Source organism: Hyla sarda, chromosome 10 (genome assembly GCF_029499605.1).
Source record: "Hyla sarda isolate aHylSar1 chromosome 10, aHylSar1.hap1, whole genome shotgun sequence".
Lineage (NCBI taxonomy): Eukaryota > Metazoa > Chordata > Amphibia > Anura > Hylidae > Hyla > Hyla sarda.
Genome location: NC_079198.1, coordinates 15,815,152 through 15,838,277, shown reverse-complemented (window position 1 = coordinate 15,838,277; position 23,126 = coordinate 15,815,152). Strand labels below are relative to the sequence as shown.

The following is a 23,126-nucleotide window of genomic DNA, read 5'->3' as shown; positions in this document are numbered from 1 at the left end:
GTAATAAAGATCTGCTGGGAGCTGTAATCACTGTCTATGTCAGTGTTTCCCAAGCAGGAAGCCTCCAGCTGTTGCAAAACTACAACTCCCAGCATGCCCGGACAGCCAAAGGCTGTCCGGGCATGCTGGGAGTTGTAGTTTTGCAACAGCTGGGGGCACCCTGCTTGGGAAACACTGGTCTATGTTGAGGACAGGAGCTTCTTCGGGGTCCTGTACAGTACACGCAATGTCCAAAAAAGTAACCTGGAGCCGCCCTTACCTGGTGTCCAAAGGAGCAGCTAACCCTGGTACAGGTAAAGAGTACAGAACATGTAATACCTCCCTGTACTGTAGGGGGCGCTACCAGACATCAGTCAGTGCATACACTTCAGTAATACAAGGGTTTTACCAGTAAATTACCCATTCTGATTGGTCGGTTCTTCCGGCCATTGACAGGTTTCACAGGTCTGGACTGTCTGTAGCATTGTATGTTGAGTCTGGTTTCAAGTTACAATGGTCCAGAAAAGACCATTGTATGTTGAAACTATTGTATGTTGAGGCTATTGTAAGTTGAGGGATCACTGTACACAGTACAGTTGAAGCCCCATGTATTGTCCCATAGTAATGTGAATCTCTTTGTTTTTGCAGTTTTTTGATCCAGCTCAGGTCCTGTACACGTACGAATCTCCGGCAGGTTATGGAAATATTGCCCTCCAGTTTCTGGCCTACATATGGTTCTGTTATGCCGTCTTAGTGACACTCAAGCATTTCCCCGAGAAACAGGCGTTTTACGTCCCCTTCTTTGCAGCTTATACACTCTGGTGAGTATATGAGTCGGGGCATCGCTGCCCAGGTTACATTGGCATAGTATGTATACCCAGACATGCCTCGTTTCAGATCACTATAAAATTACTATCCTGAGGATAGGCCATCAGGTTGATAAGGAGGGATAACGTTCAGACGGGAGGATCCGCAGCGTATTTTACGCTGCGGATCCGCCGACGATGGACCCCTAGTTGGTGCCTCAGATGTGCCTGCTCGGAGCGGCAATACGCTGCTACAAGCAGACACACTGCCATGTGCAAGTCGCTGAGTGCATGCACAGTATACTCGCACACCTTGCCTAGCTCAGGGAGCAGGGGGAGTGGCCGTGATCTGTGCAATTACACCGCGCATGCGCGGCAACTCGCACAGTGCAGCAGTGTGTCTGCTCGTAGCGACATATTGCAGCTCTGAGCAGGCACATCTGAGGCACCAACTAGGGGTCCATCGTTGGCGGATCCGCAGCATATAATATGCTGCGGATCCTCCCGTCTGAACGTACCCTAAAGGGGTATTCCACCCGCAGTCATTTTATGCCCTATCCAAAGGATAGGGGATAAGATGTCTGATCGCGTGATCTCCGTGCAGCACCCTTGCCGCACCCGGCATTCTAAACTGTATGTTTAGATGCTGGGTTTGGGTGGCCGGAGACGTGACGTCACGCCCCCTCTATTTATGTTTATGGGAGGGGGCGTGACGGCCATCACGCCCCCCTCCCATAGACATGAATGGATGGGGCATGGCGTGTTGTATAGAATGGAACTAAAGGATAGAACATAACCTTTTTTATTTAGTTTTCTAGCTTTTCTTTGAGAACGGTTTTAAAGGGGTACTCTGGCCCTAAGACATCTTATCCCATATCCAAAAGATAGGGGATAAGATGTCTGATCGCAGGGGTCCCGCCGCTGGGGACCCCCGCAATCTCTCATGCAGCACCCACCTGTGTGAGCATCACACAGCGCTGGAAGCTCCGAGTCTGAAGCCTCACGACCACGGGGCCGGAGTATCATGATGTCACGACTCCGCCCCCATGTAACATTATGCCCTGCCCTCTCAATGCAAGTCTATGGGAGGGGGGGGTGACGGCCGTCACGCCCCCTCCCATAGACTTGCATTGAGGGGGCCTGGCCATGACGTCACGAGCAAGCGAGACCGCGATGTCACAAGCCTCTGCCCTGCATCGCCAGTGATCCTGCATGAGAGATCACAGGGTTTTCCCAGCGGCGGGACCCCCAGGATCAGACATCTTATCCCCTATCCTTTGGATAGGGGATAAGATGTCTTAGGGCCGGAGTACCCCTTTAATGGCACACTATAAGCTTGGTCCCAGAATAATTGACGCCCATGTATTGATGCGATGTGTGTGCATTTCTTCTCAGGTTCTTTGCGGTGCCCGTCATGGCTCTAATAGCAAATTTTGGAATCCCTAAATGGGCTCGTGAAAAGATTGTCAATGGGATCCAGCTGGGAATACACCTATATGCGCATGCTGTTTTCCTGGTGAGTAGCCATTCCCTTTTGTTATTTATTTTTAACTAATAAACTTTTTATTAAATAAATAAACAGGCAAAAATTCAAACGTACATAATACAGTAAAATACAAACCAGAATAGACCCAGTGGGGGAGATTTATCAAAACCAGTCCAGAGGAAAAGTTGTCCAGTTGCCCATAGCAACCAATCAGATCGCTTCTTTCATTTTTAACGAGGCCTCTGCAAAATGAAAGAAGCGATCTGATTGGTTGCTATGGGCAACTCAGCAACTTTTCCTCTGGACAGGTTTTGATAAATCTTCCCCAATATGTGTCCATTCACATCCCGATTTTGCTATATGGCTCCCGTCTACGTTTTTGCATTTGAAAAGCATAAACAATCGTATAACAATCGTATCCATTGATCTCCCATACAACAACGTACACCACATGATGTATCTGGTTGTGTAAGTTTTTGTACTTTTGTACGGTTTAATGCGTTCCTTTTCCCGTGCACAAAAAACGCACAACCACGGTTTTGTGTCCGGTTGTGTCCTGTTTTTCTGTTTACAAACTCCAGGCGGTTTACATGTGTCTTACTGAGAAGAGGCATCTTTTTGGTCACTTTGCCATAAAGCCCAGATTGGTGGACGCTGCAGTTATGGTTGACCTTCTGGAAGTTTCTCCTATCTGCACACAGGATCTTCGGAGCTCAGCTTGAGAGACCATTGTTTTTTTTTGGTTATCTCTTTTTTCAAGGTCTTTCTCCCCCGATTACTTACCGTATTTTTCGCCGTATAAGAAGCACTTTTTCTTCCCCAAAACTGGGGGGAAAAAGTCGGTGCGTCTTATACGGCGAATACACCCCTATCGCGGCGGTCCCTGCGGCCATCAACGGCCGGGACCTGCGGCTAATACAGGACATCACCGATCGCGGTGATGCCCTGTATTAACCCTTCAGACGCGGCGATCAAAGCTGACCGCAGCGTCTGAAGGGAAAGTGACACTAACCCGGCTGTTCAGTCGGGCTGTTCGGGACCGCCGCGACTGAACAGCCGGGTTAGTGCTTACAGGACACCGGGAGGGGCCTTACCTGCCTCCTCGGTGTCTTCTCCGTTCAGGGATCCCCTGTATGGCCGGCGCTCTCCTTCCTTGTCATCACGTCGTCGCGTATGTGCGTCGGCGTGCGTAACGACGTGATGGCGGCGACGGAGAGCGAGGATACCCGGCCGGCAGCAGAGACGTTCCAGAGCGACGGGGACACGGCGACTGCGATGGAGCGACATCCAGGGCAGCGGTGAAGGGTCCGGAGCGGCGGGGACACGTGAGTATTACCTCCTCCTGCAGTGGTCTTCAATCTGCGGACCTCCAGATGTTGCAAAACTACAACTCCCAGCATGCCCGGACAGCCAACGGCTGTCCGGGCATGCTGGAAGTTGTAGTTTTGCAACATCTGGAGGTCCGCAGGTTGAAGACCACTATTGGGTTCAAAATCTTTATTTTTTTAGATTTTGCCCCTAAAAATTGGGTGCGTCTTATACGCCGGTGCGTCCTATAGGGCGAAAAATACGGTAGTTTGGTGGAATGGCCACTGTGCACTTGGGAACTTTCAGTGCACTACAATTTTTTTTTGTATAATTTTCCAGATCTGTGCCTCCTCACTCTCGGAACTCTACAGGCAGTTCTTCCCACCTCATGACTTGGTTTTTTGTGAGACCTTTTATAGACAGAGGCGTGTCCAGCCTTGTCCAATCAGCTGAATTTACCAGAGGTGACTTCCATCAAGGTGTAGAAACATCTCAGAGATGATCAAGAGAAATGGGAGGAGCCAGAGCTAAATTTTAAAGGGGTACTCCGGCGCTAAAACACGCCCCCTCCCATAGGCTTGCATTGAGGCGGCGGAGCGTGACATTATACGGTGGCGGAGCCGTGACATCACAATGCTCCGGCCCCGTGATCGCCGGTAATCAGACCCGGAGCGAACATGCTCTGGGGACTGATGGTAACGGGGTACTGCGTGCAAGATCACGGGGGTCCACAGCGGCGGGACCCCTGCAGTCAGGCATCTTATCCCCTATCCTTTTGATAGGGGATAAGATGTCTTAGCACCAGAGTACCCCTTTAAGCGTCATAGAAGGGGGTCTGAACACTTATGTCCATGTGAAATTTTAGTTTAAAAAAAAAAAAATCTAAATTTTTACATTCCCATAATGGGGTGTTGTGTACTGAATAATGGGGGAAAATAGAGGAGCAACATAAACAATGTAAAAAAGTGAAGGGGTCTGAAAACTTTCTGAATGCATTGAACATGCGCCGGCTGCTGATATTCCCTGATTTACCTCCTTGGTCTTGATCCTGTTCCCAGATAATCACCAGGCCGTCTGCAGCCAATAAGAACTTCCCTTATCACGTGCGCACCTCCCAGATTGGGATCATGGAGCAGAGCACAGAGAAGTTCCCCCATCATGTCTATGGGAATGTCACATTCATCAGTGACTCCGTCCCAAACGTCACCGAGCTGTTCTCCATTCCCAGCAGCAACGGCAATTCCGGAGGGGTAAGTGTTAATGTGTTGCATTTGTTTGCATCATACGTTCCGGAAGATCTTCTGGGATCAGGTATATGATTTCCAACCTTATGTAAGTAAAGCTCGATCATGTTCTGAAACGTCCTCATATAGACTATACAGTGAAACCTCTTTGAGCCGTCCACCCAAATTTACACAGAAAAGTGGTCTTTTATGGAGGTGGTCCTCTCAAAGAAAAATATTTATGCAAAAATACAGAATGCTAGTTAAAGGGGTATTCCGGGCAAAAACATTTTATCCCCATTCCAAAGGATAGGGGATAAGATGTCTGATCGCTGCTGGGACCCCCCGCGATCTCCCTGTAGCGCCCGCATTCTGTGCGGGCTGCGTTTCCATTTTAGTAAACCTCCGGGACTGGGGACGTGACGTCACGCCCCCTCCATTCATGTCTATGGGAGGGGGCGTGACGGCCGTCACGCCCCCTCCCATAGACATGAATGGAGGGGGCTTGGCGTGACGTCACGTCCCCCCAGTCCCGGAAACCCGGAGGTTTACTAAAATGGAAACGCAGCCCGCATAGAATGCGGGCGCTACAGAGAGATTGCGGGGGGTCCCAGCAGCGATCAGACATCTTATCCCCTATCCTTTGGATAGGGGATAAAATGTTTTTGCCTGGAATACCCCCTTTAAGTGTCTAAAGAAGTCAGCAAGCATGTCCAGTGCACAAGTGATAATCAAAATAATAATCATGTCTGTTATTGTGAGTCAAGTTACTGGTCCTTTGCATGGCGTGCCCCTAGGATCTTTGTCCCCAGCATCAATCACCATCTAATTCATAGTCCCAGCATGACTGTTTATCTTATATCTGGTTCCCAACCTGGCTCATTTATTTCTTTCCTAGTCCACAGCATGGCTCCCCATCTCATTCATAATCCACAGCATAGCTCCCCATCTCATTCCTAGTCCACAGCATGGCTCCCCATCTCATTCATAATCCACAGCATAGCTCCCCATCTCATTCATAATCCACAGCATAGCTCCCCATCTCATTCATAATCCACAGCATAGCTCCCCATCTCATTCATAATCCACAGCATAGCTCCCCATCTCATTCCTAGTCCACAGCATGGCTCCCCATCTCATTCCTAGTCCACAGCATGGCTCCCCATCTCATTCATAATCCACAGCATAGCTCCCCATCTCATTCATAATCCACAGCATAGCTCCCCATCTCATTCCTAGTCCACAGCATGGCTCCCCATCTAATTCATAATCCACAGCATAGCTCCCCATCTAATTCATAATCCACAGCATAGCTCCCCATCTCATTCATAATCCACAGCATGGCTTCCCATCTCATTCATAATCCACAGCATGGCTCCCCATCTTATTCATAATCCACAGCATGGCTCCCCATCTTATTCCTAGTCCACAGCATAGCTCCCCATCTCATTCCTAGTCCACAGCATAGCTCCCCATCTCATTCCTAGTCCACAGCATGGCTCCCCATCTCATTCATAATCCACAGCATGGCTCCCCATCTCATTCCTGGTCCTTAGAATGGCTGTCTTGTTTCTGGTCCCCAGTATAGGCTCTGTTTGATCCCTGGCCCCATGCATGGCTTCCCATGTCATTCCTGGTCCCTAGCATGGTTTTCCTCATTCTTAGTCCCATACATGGCTTCTCATCTTACCCCTTGTCTAAAGCATGGCTTTCTAATTCATTCTTGGTACTATGGCTCCCCATTTCATTTCAGGTCCCTAGCATGTCTCCCCATCTCAGTCCAGGTCCCCATCATGGCTCCCCATCTCATTCCTGGTCCCCAGAAAACCAGAGCACCCATCATTTTTCTGGTGCCTAGAATGCCTCCACTCCCTAGTTCAACAAAACATGGGTTGCGCCCTCCCTGTCTCTGACAGCCTCCCTCCTCCTATCCAGCATCTCTCGCTTGATGCCCCTATTCCCTCTTGCTGTTGCTTAAAGGGGTACTCCGGCACAAAACATCCCCCATCAATCGGATAGGGGATAAGATGTTAGACCGCCGGTGCGGCACCCGAGTCATCCGTGCACAGAGTGGACTCCGCTCCGTGCCTGATGACTGGTGACTACAGCCACCACGCCCCCTCACATAGACATAAAGGGAGGGGGCGTGGTGTGACATCACGAACACAGGAGCTCCACGCTTCCGTGTTCCCAGATGCCGCTGCAGCCGGGCCGGAGATCGCGGGGGTCTTCAGTGGCAGGACGTGATCAGGCATCTTATCCCCTATCAAAAGGATTTTTTGCACCGGAGTACCCCTTTAATGATGCAGCGCAGTGTGGATCATTCAGAGCTGATATACTTCTAAAGTGTGGTCTTTTCGAAGGTCTTTAATCATATAAGGGGGTGGTCTGCTTATAGAGGAGTAGCTTCTATAGAGTCTATGACAGAAACCAGTTTTAAAATTCTCCTGCACCGTATACTAATGAGTTTCAAGTAGTCATGTGGGCGTGCGGTATCCTGAAGTAGTCATGTGGGCGTGTGGTATCCTGAAGTAGTCATGTAGGGGTGTGGTATCCTGAAGTAGTCATGTGGGCGTGTGGCATCCTGAAGTAGTCATGTGGGCGTGTGGTATCCTGAAGTACTCATCTGGGCATGTGGTATCCTGAAGTAGTCATGTAGGCGTGTGGTATCCTGAAGTAGTCATGTGGGCGTGTGGTATCCTGAAGTAGTCATGTGGGCGTGTGGCATCCTGAAGTAGTCATGTGGGCGTGCGGTATCCTGAAGTAGTCACAGCTCCCCTGACTGTAATCACACCTACCCAGACGTTATTGACAGCCCGGGCACAGCCAATGTTAGCACTCTTCTTTTCCAAGTCTCGCACAGACCAGAGGCTTCACTGTTATCTATATTGTGTAGGAAGACCTATTGTACCATGTATAACGTGTTGCCAGTGATTACATAAGGTAAAACCAGGTGACAGGATCCCTTTAATATCTGTAATTGAATGAATTTTTGCGTTAGACATTTTGTATATCTTTTTAGCTCGTACACTTCAGTACTGTGGTTTCCTTTCATCTTTATTTTCTTTACTTTGCCCACTCAGATCAATAAACCGGTTCAGTATCCAGTGACCATGGGTCAGTGCTATTCCCAGCTGACCTCCGACCCTCATCATGTCATCACCCCTCCATCACTGAACGGAGCTCCAGGAATCCAGAAAGTGCCAGTCGGAGAGACACAACTCGGGGGACTCCAACAACTTCACGCCCCCCAAATTCATCATCAGAACGGATTCCCTGAATATTTCAGTATACGCTCAGCGGGCCCTCAGCCCATATAGATACTATAAGGAGAAAACTGCAGTCCTTGTTGAGCCAAGATGGGCCCTAGGGAACCTCCGGACTGACAAACCATAGTTTCATAGGGCTGACTTCCTGAGCCAGAAACCATAGTGTGAATGTGAGCGTGTGCTCGACATGTATTACCAGAGTGTGTATAAATGTGTTTATACCGACATATCCATGTGTATATATTTTCATACTTCTTTATGTATGTTGGTGTGTGCATGTACATAGATATACATGACAACAAATAGTTATGTGCCTACGTATGTTGATATGTGCCTCTGCCTCGGCTGCCGTCTCTCACATGAGCAGTGTTTTAGATTTCCGGACTCCTGTCTGTAATGTCCTTTTATTCTTTCTGACTGATTTGTTTAACTTGTGCTCATAGTTTTGTCTTTCCATATCCTCTTTGTATCGCCTAAAGGGGTACTCCGCCCCTGGTCATCTTATCCCCTATCCAAAAGATAGGGAATAAGACGTCTGACTGTGGGGGTTCGGCCGCTGGGACCCTGGGAGGATGCATGATGAGTGACCACAGCCGTCGCACCCCCTCCCATAGGCATGAATGAAGGGGGCGTGACGTCACTACCAAGGCCGCCCGAACTCTGCGATGTGAACAAAAATGTTCAGAATGCTGGAGTGCCGCCCAGAGATTGTGGGGGTTCTCAGCGGTCGGACCCCCCGTGATCAGACATCTTATCCCTTTATCCTTTGGATAGGGGATAAGATGTCCAGGGGCGGAGTACCCCTTTAAAGGGGTACTCCGTCCCTAGACATCTAACCCTTATCCAAAGGTTAGGGGATAAGATGTCTGAGCCGCTGGGACCCTCGTGATCTTTGTGGAGTACCCGACATTCGTTTAAAATGCTTGGAGCAGGACGCGGGGGGTCGTGAAGTCACTGTCACGCCCCTCGTGACGTCACGCCACGCCCCTTCAATGTAAGTCTATGGGAGGTGGCGTGGCAGCCGCCACGCCCCCTCCCGTAGACTTGCATTGAGGGGGCGTGACGTGACGTCACGGCCCCCCGCCGCCTGCTCCAAACGTTAGGAACAAAATGTTCCGAACGCTGTGGCAACAGAGTACCCCTTTAATACCTTCTGCATTGTAGCCTCTTGCCAGCTGTCATTGTCTACTGTATGTGCTTATGATGCAGTCTTATGGTTCTCTCTCTTCAATCTGTTTCATATTGTATCTGTAATTTCAAGGTACACCTTTCCACGGTTCCATGAATCTTTGTGTTTCGATTCTATTTATGTACGGCTCCCATACCTTTCCATTCCACTGGTTTGTCATGCTCTAGATCCCCTCGTAAATGAGTTTTGAGTCTTCTAGATCTCTATTTAGATTCTTCAATTACTTTTTCTCAAAAATCAACGGTAGCCGCATCGCTGTTCCGACCTTACGTATCTATAACCGTCTGATCTCACTGTAGACTTCTCTGTCTGTCATGTTTTTCAGAATTTCTCCGTCTTAAACTGTGACCCTCCAGATGTTGCAAAACTTCAACTCCCAGCACGGCTGTCCGAGCATGCTGGAAGTTGATGTTTTGCAAAATCTGGAGGACCACAGTTTAAGACCACTGGTCTATTTCAATGTTTTTGGTACAAAAAGGAGTACTCCACCCCCAAACATCTTATTCCCTATGGGATCGGGCAGTGTTTCCCAACCAGGGAGCCTCTAGCTGTTGCAAAACTACAACTTCCAGCATGCCCGGACAACCGAAGGCTATCCGGGCATGCTGGGAGTTGTAGTTTTGCAACAGTTGGAGGCACCCTGGTCGGGAAACACTGGGATAGGGGACAAGATGTCTGATTGCGGGGGTCTGTTCGCTTGGACCCTGCCCCGATCTCCGTCGTGCACCCCAGTCATCCAGTGCCACAGCCGTGATTGCCCCCTCCGTTAAAGGGGTACTCCATTGGAAAACATTTTCTTTTAAATCAACTGGTGCCAGAAAGTTAAACAGATTAGCAAATTACTTCTATTAAAAAAAAATCCCAATCCTTCCAGTACTTATCAGTTGCTGTATAATACACAGAAAGTTCTTTTCTTTTAGAATTTCCTTTCTGCCTGACCACAAGTGCTCTCTGCTGACACCTCTGTCCATGTCAGGAACTGTGCAGAGCAAAAGAAGTTTGCTATGGGGATTGGCTCTTGCCTAGGGGTCAGCAGATAGCACTTGTGGTCAGGCAGAAAGGAAAGAACTTCCTGTGTATTATACAGCAACTGATAAGTACTGGAAGGATTGGGATTTTTTAATAGAAGTCATTTACAAATCTGTTTAACTTTCTGGCACCAGTTGATTTAAAAGAAAATGTTTTCCAGTGGAGTACCCCTTAAATGTCTGTGGGAGGAGGCATGACGGCTAGTACATAGACATGAATGGAGGGGGCGTGGGGTGACATCACAAACAAGGAAGCTCCAAGCTTCCATGTTCAGAACGCTGCAGTGCCGTCCCTTTGGATAGGGGATAAGATGTGTAAGAGTGGAGTACCCCTTTAATCGTTTCATATATTTTTCCATTATCTCTATGGTTTCCCATGCTTTGCTTTCTATTTTATGTATTTGCATCGCTTTTTTGATTCATTTTTTAATGCCACATTTTGTTCGTGTACCCTCATATTACTATTTTGTTAAATTAATGTGTATTGCTGCAGATTATGCAAGTTTTATGCATTTTAGTTTTCGGTCTGTAGGCGCTTGTATCTTTCCATTCCCACTTGTGTTATTGCTTTTATCTCTATTCCTTTTCTTGTAGTCGTTTTCATTCGATCCATCTCTGGTGCTCTTAATATCTCCATTTTATGTCCACTGTATATGCTGTATGCCTATGTCCTTCTACCTTTGGTTTCCATATCTGAATTCCTAATTTTAGTCCATTGGGATTTTAAAGGGGTTATCCAGGAAAAAACTTTTTATATAATATGTATATATATATATATATATATATATATATATATATATATATATATATATATAAACTAGCTCCAGAAAGTTAAACAGATTTGTAAATTACTTCTATAAAAAAAAATCTTCATCCTTTCAGTACTTATGAGCTTCTGAAGTTGAGTTGTTCTTTTCTGTCTAAGTGTTCTCTGATGACACGTCTCGGGAACCGCCCAGTTTAGAAGCAAATCCCCATAGCAAACCTCTTCTACTCTGTGCAGTTCCCGAGACAAGCAGAGATGTCAGCAAAGAGCATTGTTGCCAGTCAGAAAAAAACTCAACTTCAGCAGCTGATAATCATTGTAAGGATTAAGATTTTTCTATAGAAGTAATTTAAAAATCTGTTTAACTTTCTGGAGCCAGTTGATATATTAAAAAAAGTTTTTTTTCCTGGAATACCCCTTTAAATATGACTACTCGATTTTGTCTTGAAAAAATTTTTTATTGCAATTTTATTCATGTGTGTTTAGCTCATTGTATATTTCAATATTGATTTATTTGTTTTGTTGCTAGACGGTTGTTTCTAGTGGTACAAATGGGATGAGGTAGTAAAGATATCGGGTGTATGGTCAATAGCAGTTTATAGAGCACATATAAGTAAGATATGGACATAGCTGCGGGAGTGTTAATAAATATCGTATTACAATCGAAATATTCTGAGGCATGTTTTCTAACCATGTTCCCATGCATAATATCTGATGGAGTTTTTTGCTTATTTTTATAGTGAAACAAAGGCACCCAAAAGCAATGAGATTGTATGAATTTCTTGCTGCAGTGTTACAGATGGTCTAGTTGTCATTGTAGTAACCTCTGTTTATATAGGTAACACCAATTGAATTGCCTGGGATAGTTCTATAGATGGCATGCTAAGCCAATGCATGGGTAACAAAAAAATTAACTAAAACATGACCCTTCACAGTCACCTACAGAGTTTGTCTTTCACTGTCACTTTTGACCTGTAGAGTTCACTTCCGAATTGTGAATTTTATTTTCTGTTCCATCTTTGGAGCCGAAATACAGAATTTAAGCTTTGGTGGATTTGTCATAGGGTGGACTCATGGCGGGGTCCATTAGTTTGTTGTTTTGACAGGAAGAATAGACTTGAATGCTGCACTGTTTTTCCCATCGTATATTCTTCTCCTGTATACAGTGGAGGCGGCCATATTGTGACCTGTTCAAGAAGTCCACTATAGAGAAAAATTGGTGCATCAATGTATCAGCAATTGACTTCAATGAATAGATCATTTGAAAATTGTCTCCGTCTATAAGGTTTCTGCTTTTATTCTGTAGATTATGTGTGACAGGTCTACTTGATGCTAAGAACAGTAACTTGTCATCCTCGCCTATACAATGCTATCCGAAAAGAAGTTTTACGCTGCTCTGGCAGAATCAGTACATACTGCACACAGACCATAAAAAAGGCGTCCAATGACTTGCATAATAAATCTCATTTTTATATTGAAACTGTCTCTTATTTTTTCTTTAATGTAACTGAAGGCTCATCCGGGGTGGAGCTCTATTGGTGACCAAGGTTGGACTTTTAATAAAGAACATAATGGGTGTAAAATGGAGAATCTATTTCTAGTATTTAAAGCGTACCTGTTATATCCCAAGCAAAAAAAATGATTATATGTTAATGTTACCTAATTCTGATCATGTACACATTATTTTCAGGTGTTTAGTACGTACATTTCTCTCACAAATACCTTCTATCTGTTGCTCACTTGGTTAGTCATTCTGTGCTCTGGAGGGAGGGGTGTCCTCAATTTGCATGACTCATCTTCCTCCCTGCGTCTGCTGGGCTGTGCTGGGTCTTTTTATCCAATCACTGCAGGCTACTCTGTAACCCCCTTCTCTCTGTTTTCATGCTGCAGTCTGATAGGACAGGAGAGAACACAGATAAGTGCTAGTACTGCCTTCATTTCCTGGACTTAAAGGGGTACTCCAGTGGTCAACGTGTTTTTCCGTTTATGACTTACCCTATTTGTTTTGTTTCATTTCTATTCTTGTGTTTAGGCTACTCTATTTCCGTTCTTTGTTGTCTTTTTATCCCCCACTTTGTTTTCCTATCTTTGCTGCTATTTCCTGTTTCTTGCTGTGCTGAAAACTACAAATCCCAGCATGCCACATGCCTTGCTGGTTTGGGGCAGCCCCTTATTTTAAATTTTTTTGTTTGTTCCGCCCTTTACCCACTCTACTATTTTCCCGGGTCAGCCCCCTTATACACAGCACACTAATATAATCAGCCCTGGTTGGGATACGTTGGCATACACACACAAAAGGGACTACAACTCCCAGCATGTGTCATTCAGGAGTCTTCAGTCTGTGGTATAACACCAGCATGCTGCCTCAGTAGTCTCCTTGGGGTTGTAGTTCACCACACCTCTATAGGGCATACATCAGTGTTTCCCAACCTGGGTGCCTCCAGCTGTTGCAAAACTACTACTCCCAACATGCCCAAAGTCTTTCCAGACATGATGGGAGTTGTAGTTTTGCAACAGCTGGAGGCACACTGGTTTGTAAACACTAGCATACACACATAACAGGGACTACAACTCCCAGCATGTGTCATTCAGGAGTCCCCCCCCCCTCACACACAGAAATCATCCCCAGTCTGAGATTTATTCCCCTGCAGTCTATACATCCCCAGCCCGTGCACTTTGTTATCCTCCCCTTCACATCTTATCTTCTCTGTCTTCTTTCGGTGCAGACCTGCATCCTCAGTAGACAGAGCAGGGGGAGGGGAGATGAGGAGCTTTTTACGTCCTCTCTCCCCCTGCTCTGTCTTTTTTCTCTCATGCACACGTGTGTCCTCCAGGAGGGGGAGATGAGGGGCGTGGCTTATTTCTATCGTGCAGTTCTGAAAGAACAGAGAAAAAAAAAGCTATGACATGTTGTCCACAGCCTAATCCTAACATGGCCGACGTTGTGGACAACAGTAAGAGATCCAACACAGAACTACAGAACTTCCTGGCCCACAAACAGGTAAGAAAAAAAGACACATGCTACACAAATATATAACACATGTCAATTGCAAAAAACATGAACATTAAAAGAAGATGCAATATAGCCAAAAATCTTAACCACCGGAGTACCCCTTTAATCCACGCCTGTGCTTCAGCTGGGACAAAGATGCTGCTGCAGCTGGACAGGATTACGTTCTGGATGGTATGGGGAACCCTAGTGGTCTTTTTTTATAAGCCATGATTTCTATAAAAAGGACATTTCTTTTGAAGTATATTAGAAAAGTTAATTCCAAGATACACAACATATTAAAATCTTTAAGTTGCAGACCCCACAGTGTTTTCGAAAGGGTGTGTCTCCAACTGTTGCATGACAAGAAGCATGTTCAATTCATAAAACTGAATTATTGTATAAAGTGATGTGTACATACTGTAGATAAATTTAAAATATGTTAAATGAATTCATAAAATGAGGGCAAGTGACCAATGAAAAGGCTAAAACCTAAAATCGAAATGTAACCTAAGTATTAGCATAAAAGAATACAATCTAATAAGGTAATTGTGTGAAAAACTATATTTAATCATGTGACCTCACATATATATCTACAAGCAAGCAGAAGCGAAACAAATCACGATGTGAACACGTGAGACTGATTTTAAACCAGATAAGGCAGAATCAAAAATTATAAAATAAATGTGTATGTGCAGAAAAAAATGTGTGTGTAAGATGCAATAACAAAAATGTGTACAAGGTTAATAAATCCAAGAATCCTATGTAAAAAAAGAAAAAATAATACAAATTTAAAAATAAAATAAAAAAAAGAAACTGAAAAGATATATGTCAAACATAAGCAGACATTAATATATTGTACAGAAAAGAGGGCAGTAACCCAAAAATTGTAAAAAAAGAAGTTTGATGTTTGTATCTCCAAAAAGATTTTGCTATATCTCCAAAAGAGTGGAAACTCCTCCACCGCTCTGCGATGTCTGAAAGTAATCCCACAGGTTAATCACTCATCTAAAAAACATGAACATGAAAATAATTAAAGGGGTACTTCACTGCTAGACATTTTATCCCCTATCCAAACGATAGGGGATAAGATGTCTGATCATGGGGGTCCTGCTGCTGGGGCCCCCTGCGATCTCTCGCAGCACCCAGCATTCTAAAAAAAACACTGGGTTCCTGTGGCAGTGGTTGTGATGTCAAGGCCACGCCTCTCATGATGTCACATCACGCCCTCTCCATTCATGTCTATGGAAGGGGGCGTGTCAACACACACCCTCCCATAGACATGAATAGAGAGGGTGTGGTGTGACGTCACGATCACGGCCTCCACCTCCACGCATTCTGAACAAAATGTTCAGAACGCTGGAGCACTGGAGTACCCCTTTAAAACAGATGCCCTTGTTCCCTTCCTAGCCATAAAATCTCAAAAACTCCTAAAAAAAAAAGGGCGAGGAACAGAGAAAGAGAACAATACCCCATGTGCGGACTTACAGGAATGGGGCAAAACTCTATCCATCCAAAAATAACTTTATTCAAGCTTTTTGGATGGATGCAGTCCACTTTCGTAATCTATCGCACTTCCAATTGAGCTAATCTCTTTTCCAATCACCTCTTCTTTTGCCCATGTAGACCTTATCAATCCCCTTTATTTTCAGGATTGCAGTGCAGTTTCTTTCTCGAAAATGTCTAGGAATCGGTTTTAACTGTGATACATCAACTTCGTCCTTCACCCGTTCAATGTCATGGACATGTTCACGTACTGACTTGAAATTTGCGAGATGTCAAATCCACGTACACTAAGTTGCATGGGCAGGTGGCGGGATATTTCACTCCTTCTGAGCTACAGGTAATGCACTATGTTTCTATTCTTTCACACCATCACTAAATACAAAGTGTGTCGCTCTCTCTATGTTAGGACTTGCAACGCAATCCCCACAAGGGACCCCTAGATCCAAATGCGTTCCTTGCGCTAGTACCTTCATGATAACTATGGATAAGAAAATCCCTCAAATCTTTGCTCTTTTGTATGTGATAGATGGTGTGTCAGGGATCCATTTCTTGATTATTGGATCAGCCTGTAATATAGGCCAGAATTTTTGATAGGATTCCCCTCATGTCCTGCCACCTGTTGTAAGGGGTAATAAATCTTGCCTGTTCAGTATCTTTGGTCTTTGGGGGTTTTAGCTTAAGATGTTTAGTTCTCCTTTCTTTGCTGGCTTTTCTTACCATGTGTTTGCTGTACCCACGTTCTTCAAAACGATTTGCAAGATTCATAGTCTGTTTAGAGAGAGAAATGTCATCAGAACAGATCCTTCGAGCATGAAAGAATTGTCCTACTGGTATCCCCTTCTTTGTGGGTAGGGGATGAAATGATGTCACATGTAAGACAGAATTTACTGCCGTAGATTTACGAAACAAATCTGTCTGACAATACCCACTTCTGTCTTTGTAAATCAGAAAATCCACTGTTTCTTGGCTATATTTGGCAGCCAATTTGATGTTTTTGTTGTTGGTATTTAATTTCTTTATGAATTGCAAGAAAATCAAAAGCATATAATCAATAATATATATAATCAACGATTCCACATCTGGATTTTCTCCACATGTTCCACCGGACGTGTCAGGAATAGGTTCTTCTCCCACAGCCCCCAAAATATTTTGGTGTATGAGGGTGCAGAGGCCACTCCCATAGCTGTCCCTTGGAGCTGCAGATAGAGGGACTTCTTGAAAATAGCACCTCCATCAATAGCAATAGAAAATTCAGCACCTCCATCAAGAATTCAATCAGACCCATATCATTATGGTTCATAATCAAAAAAGCCTTTACTGCCACCAGACTATCCTCATGTACAACAGACATGTACAGGGCCTCCAAGAACATATTTATGTTTTTAAGTTTTGTTGCTGTTTTTATCTACTCAATAAAGATTACATATTTAGAATAATTGAAATCTTTTGTGATAATTGTAGGATTATTGCTTGCTTTGGGTCGCGTACATTTGGGGCGGAAATTATTGTAGGATTTATATTCCATAGTCAATATAGTAGTATCCAGAGTCATTATAGTAGTGTCCATAGTCATAATAATAGTATTCATAGGTGGAGATTTATCAAAATCTGAGCAAAGGAAAAGTTGCCCATAGCAACCAATCAGATTGCTTCTTTCATTTTGCAGAGGCCTTGTTAAAAATTAAAGAAGCGATCTGGTTGCTATGGGCAACTGGTCAACTTTTTCTCTGGACAGGTTTTGATAAATCTCCCCCATAGTCATTATAGTAGTGTCCATAGTCACTATAGTAGTATTCATAGTCATTATAGTAGTATTCATAGTCATTATAGTAGTGTCCATAGTCATTAAAGTAGTATTCATAGAATAGTATTGACCATAGTCATAATTGTATCCTCCATAGTATTGTCCATAGTCATCGTTGTATTATCCATAGTATTGTCCATAGTTATCATTGTATTATCCATAGCATTGTCCATAGTCATCATTTTGTCTGCGTTTTTATCACAGAAAATACAGAGCCACCTAAGGAATAGGTGAAAGTACAGGGCTAATACTCCAAGGCCAAGTAGCAGCCACAATTTGAGATAGTGAGTCTTCCTGACACTGACTGGCTGTTGCCGTCCATGGTGTTATTTTCCATTTCATGTGGAGTAAGTTGGCGGATCTTCAGTGGTCTGGTCTCCAGGCTTCTTGCTAACAGCAACGTGAAGATGAAGTAGACCAGTAAATTCATCGCTGTGTAGTGCCCCTCGAGGGTCTGATGTTTTTACCTTGGCCTTTCGGATTGTGGTTTTCCAATAAAAAAAAGTGATCATCTCAAACGTTTAGAGAAACAGCAGCACTGGTGGTTCTTCTAAAGAGAGTGAACTACTGAAATGAGGAGGGAATGCCAAAATAATACTGTCATGCTGTGACATGTAACAGATCCAGCCATAATACTGCTAATAGATCCAGCAAGATCTCTGCTAATATAATAGATCCAGCCATATCACTGCTAATATAATAGATCCAGCCATATCACTGCTAATATACTAGATCCATCCATAGCACTGCTAATATACTAGATCCATCCATAGCACTGCTAATATAATAGATCCAGCAACATATCTGCTAATATAATAGATCCAGCCATATCACTGCTAATATAATAGATCCAGTTATAACACTGCTAATGTAATAGATGAATCTACTTCACTGATAATATAATAGTTCCTGTCATGTCCCTGATAATACTGTATAATAGATCTAGATGATGCACACATCACACATGCCCATTGTTGCTTAACATGTTCAGAGCCCAGATTTATTCAAAATTTTCCTTCAGTATTCATCTGTTCAGTGCCCCCTTATGCCCAATTGCCATTTATTGCCTATTCATTGCTATCCTGTGATAGAAGGGTGCTAAAGGGGCAATAAATAGCAAATGCGCACCCCCCCCCCCTTTAGACACTTTGCATCCTGTAGGTAGGCCTGTAAGTACAGTGGGCTTGTACTTTTTGATCAAAATGTATACTAACAACCTGTTCGTTTTTGAATTTATGCTGAGAAGTAAGTAGATCAAAATACAAATTGGGGATGTGTGACCATGTCTGTTTTCTCTACTTGAATTCAAAATAAAAAAAACATATTTGGTATCGCTGTGAGCAGAATTGTCCAAAGTTATAAAATTTTTTATCTTGCACAGTCAATGGCATTAATGCAAAAGGAGCTTCTTACTCTAAAATTGCTGATTTTTGGTCATATCACAAATCTAATGAAAAGTCAATATTACACAAAAGTGGTATGAGCCCTCACACACAGATCTAAACATGAAAAAGTAAAAAAGTTATAGGGGTTCGAACATGGAGATGCACAGATATATTTTTTTTAAATATCTCCCTAGAAATATTTTTTTTCCAGCTTTGTAATAGATTCATGTCCTCACACAACTCTGTCAGTGGAAAAATAAAAACGTTTTGGGTACTAGAAAGTGAGGAGGAAAGAAAATCTAAATTTGGTGATTAGGAAGGGGTTAACCCTTCAGCTGCGCTTGCTTCATAAACAGTGACAAAAGGCTGCTATAAGCAACTAAGACCCACCCCTAATGCCAGGCAGCAGCGATAATGCCGATGCCCGGCATTAACCCTTTAGATCTCACAATCAAAGTTGATTGCAAGATCTAAAAGTCAAACTTTCTAGTGCCATTGGGTTCGGAATCCTACTCGGTAAATACGTAGTGTAACACTGATGAATGCTAGCAAAAATGATTCCCAGGGTCCACAGGGGTTATTTACCATTGTTATCTTTGGTAAGTAAGTTTTGAAGTCTTTTTTTTTCTGCTTTGGATTTGCTTATGTGCTACACATTTCTTATACTATCAAGGGGGGGTCGTTAAATTTGACACACATAACAATAAATCACTTCACAACATTTTTTGCATGATTCCTCCTCTTGCGACTTTTTGTGAGACTTTTCAAAAGTGCCTGGCTTAGGTGTGCGACTTTGTTTTTTGTCTGTGCAACATTTGCACTTTATAAATTCATGACCACTGCAAAGTGAAACGGAAAGTTGTAAGATTGTGAGGCTGTTTGCTACTTTATGCACACCCACAAAAGTTGCAATCAAAATTGCATAGGCGCACGGGCGTCATCTTGTACGCCTGGAGTAAGCAACAACCTCTAAATGCAATAATAAATCTCCCTCAACGTCATTTCAACAAAAAAATTGGGTGTAGAAACAGAAGTCCCCAAAAGTTACAAGATGGCCTATATTTATTTTTCCCTACAAATTATTATTTTTAGTTTCACCATAAATGTTATCGTAAAATGAGTGATTTCGTTACAAAGTACATTTGGTTGTGCAAACAAATAAGCCCTCGTAAGGGTCTGTAAGTGGAGAATTGAAAGCATTGTGGCTGAGGAGGAAAAAAACAAAAGGTGTTAGACCACGAGGAGAAAAAATTTTTTAACGTAAAGATGAAAAAGTGCAGCATCCTTAAATGGGTACATCCTTTTTTTTTTTTTTTTTAATCAACTGATGCCAAAAAGTTAAAACAGATTTGTAAATTACTTCTATTAAAAAAATCTTAATCCTTCCAGTACTTATTAGTAGCTGTATACAACAGAGTAAATTCTTTTCTTTTTGGATTTCTTTTCTGTCACAACCACAGTGCTCTCTGCTGAAACCTCTGTCCATGTCAAGAACTGTCCAGAGCAGGAGAAAATCCCCATAGCAAACATACGCTGCTCTGGACAGTTCCTAAAATGGACATAGGTCTCAGCAAAGAGCACTGTGGTCATGACAGAAAAGCAATCCAAAAAGAAAAGAATTTCCTCTGTAGTATACAGCCGCTAATAAGTACTGGAAGGATTAAGCATTTTTAATAGAAGTAATTTACAAATCTGTTTAACTTTCTGGCACCAGTTGATTAAAAAAAAACAATTAAAAAAAAAAAAAAAATTTCCACCAGAGCATGTACCCCTTTAAAAAATGAGTCCTCATACCGGCCCATACGCGGAAAAATAAAAAAATTGAGAGATAAGAATTTGTAACGTATACATTTTCCTGCATGTAGTTATGATTTTTTTTTCAGAAGTACGACAAAATCAAACCTATATAAGTAGGGTATCATTTTAATCGTATGGACCTACAGAATAAAGATAAGGTGTCATTTTTACTGAAAAATGTACTGCGTAGAAACGGAAGCCCCCAAAATTTACAAAATGGCATTTTTTTTTCAATTTTGTCTCACAATGATTTTTTTTTCCCATTTCGCTGTACATTTTTGGATAAAATGACTGATTTAATTACAAAGTAGAATTGGTGGTGCAAAAAATAAGCCATTATATGGATTTTTAGGTACAAAATTGAAAGAGTTATGATTTTTTAAAGGTAAGGAGGAAAAAACGAAAGTGCAAAAACAGAAAAACCCTGGGTCATGAAGGGGTTAAAAATGGACAAAATTTTCAAAAACTTATGATTTAAAAAAAAATAAAAACGGACGGAACCATATGCACTTTTAAAAACAGTATACAGTTTAAAAACGCATACGGTTTACTTCTGCTGATCGCAGCCAGGGATCCGCTGGTAATGGCGGACACCCGCGGATGTCCGCCATTAACCCCTCAGATGCCGTGATCAATACAGATCACGGCATCTGCAGCATCGCGGTCACTTAAATTGGATGATCGCATCGCCCGCAGCGCTGCAACGGCGATGCGATCATCCAGCACGGCAGACGGAGGTCCCCTCACCTGCCTTCCCGGCGTCTTCTGCTCTGATCTGCCTTCCCGCAGACCAGAGCAGAAGATGACCGATAACCCTGATCAGTGCTATGTCCTATACATAGCACTGAACAGGATTAGCAATCGAATGATTGCTATAAATAGTCCCCTATGGGGACTATTAAAGTGTAAAAATAAAAGTTAAAAAAGTAAAAGTAAAAAAAAATGTGAAAAACCCCCTCCCCCAATAAAAACGTAAATTGTCCCATTTTCCCTATTTCACCCCCAAAAAGTGTTAAAAAATATTTTATATACATATTTGGTATCGCCGCGTGCGTAAATATCTGATCTATTAAAATAAAATGTTACTGCTACCATACGGTGAACGGCGTGAACGTAAAAAAAAAAAAAAAAAGTCCAAAATAGCTGCTTTTTTATAACTTTTTATTCCCCCCAAAAAATTATAAAAAATGTATTAAAAGTTTTATATAAGCAAATATGGTATCAATAAAAAGTACAGGTCACGGCGCAAAAAATGAGCCCTCATACCGCTGATTATACAGAAAAATGAAAAAGTTATGGGTCTTCAAAATAGGGGGATTTTAAACGTACTAATTTGGTTAAAAAGTGTGTGATTTTTTTTTTATGCGCAACAGTAATAGAAAAGTATATTATCATGGGTATCATTTTAATCATATTGACCCAAAGATTAAAGAACACGTCATTTTTACCGTAAATTGTACGGCGTGAAAACGAAACCTTCCAAAATTAGCCAAATTGCGGTTTTACTTTTTAATTTTCCCACACAAATAGTATTTTTTTGGTAGCGCCATACATTTTATGGTAAATTGAGTGCTGGCATTACAACGGACAACTGGTCGCGCAAAAAACAAGCCATCCTATTAGTTTGTGGATGAAAATATAAAAGAGTTATGATTTTTTGAAGGCGAGGAGGAAAAATCGAAAACGTAAAACTAAAATCGTCTAAGTCCTTAAGGCCCAAATGGGTTTGCGTCCTTAAGGGGTTAAATATACAATGGATTATTCAATTTGTCCACTGAGGGTCTCAGCGCGTCGTATTGTTCGTCGAATAGTAAACGGTATTCGTTGAAATGCGATGAAATATCAAGTCATCTCCCCCCCAACACTGTCCAGTCAGGGTCTTTACCGGCAGAACTGGTTTATAATGGACACATAGGTGATGCTAATAGTAATAGAGACCACAGACAGACAGACAGACTATAGACAGGTAGAAGTTGCCGCCATAACGCGTCCTGAGGTACAAGAGATTTTCGAACTGAATCTTATATAGAGTGACGTCACTGTTTCCATGGAGTGAGCAAGGGGGAGGCGGGGCTGAGAGGCGACTTCCGGTTTCGCTGAGCTCACCCTCTGTCTCCAGCGAGTTTTGCTTCCGGTTCACAGGTCATCACAGCTGCAGATAGCGGATTGAGCCTCCGGGAGGGTGAGTGCCCTGTTCCCGTTCTCTCTATGGGGGAAACTGGTGTGCCGGGTGACCCGAATGGTCCCTATGATGAGCACCAGTACATTTGGGGCTCTTGTCATGCATTGTGCACTGCAGGCTTTATCCAGATGTGGGAAAAAACCACAAGTCCCAGCATGCCTTACTACAACAATATACATTTCCGGCATTGCATGTTCTTCTTTTGTAAATTTGCATTGCATTTTTTTTTTTTTTTTGCAGCCTGGCAGGCTAAGCATGCTGAGACTTGTAGTCCAACAGCGATAGACTGCGTTGGAATCAGTGCCATTGTGAATTCAGTGTTCCCCAACCAGGGAGCCTCCAGCTGTTGCAAAACTACAACTCCCAGCATGCCCGGACAGCCGAAGGCTGTCCGGGCATGCTGGGAGTT

The 23,126-nt window shown here is 43.2% G+C and overlaps 2 protein-coding genes and 1 long non-coding RNA gene across 4 annotated transcripts in view; 2 read left to right on the top strand and 1 right to left on the bottom strand.

The window, feature by feature from the left end:
• Window positions 1-10,110, top strand: part of TMEM145 (transmembrane protein 145) — a 77,794-nt gene extending 67,684 nt beyond the window's left edge. The window contains exons 12-15 of the mRNA XM_056543802.1: window positions 628-800; window positions 2,181-2,301; window positions 4,638-4,829; window positions 7,886-10,110. Coding sequence (XP_056399777.1) covers window positions 628-800; window positions 2,181-2,301; window positions 4,638-4,829; window positions 7,886-8,122 — 723 coding nt within the window. The 3' untranslated portion in view covers window positions 8,123-10,110. The remainder of the gene's footprint in view (window positions 1-627; window positions 801-2,180; window positions 2,302-4,637; window positions 4,830-7,885) is intronic.
• A 999-nt stretch (window positions 10,111-11,109) lies between these two features.
• LOC130294226 (uncharacterized) overlaps window positions 11,110-23,126 on the bottom strand; it is a 59,454-nt gene continuing 47,437 nt past the window's right edge. The window contains exons 1-3 of one of the 2 annotated variants that reach the window (XR_008848437.1): window positions 22,421-22,551; window positions 12,777-12,945; window positions 11,110-12,669 (exon numbers count right to left, since the gene is read on the bottom strand). This is a non-coding gene — a long non-coding RNA (uncharacterized LOC130294226). Of the gene's footprint in view, window positions 12,670-12,776; window positions 12,946-22,420; window positions 22,552-23,126 lie in introns of those variants that run through there. The other variant, XR_008848438.1, reaches the window with a different exon arrangement.
• Window positions 22,654-23,126, top strand: part of MEGF8 (multiple EGF like domains 8) — an 83,668-nt gene continuing 83,195 nt past the window's right edge. Inside the window, exon 1 of the mRNA XM_056543801.1 lies at window positions 22,654-22,717. The gene's annotated coding sequence lies outside the window, so the exon portion shown is untranslated. The remainder of the gene's footprint in view (window positions 22,718-23,126) is intronic.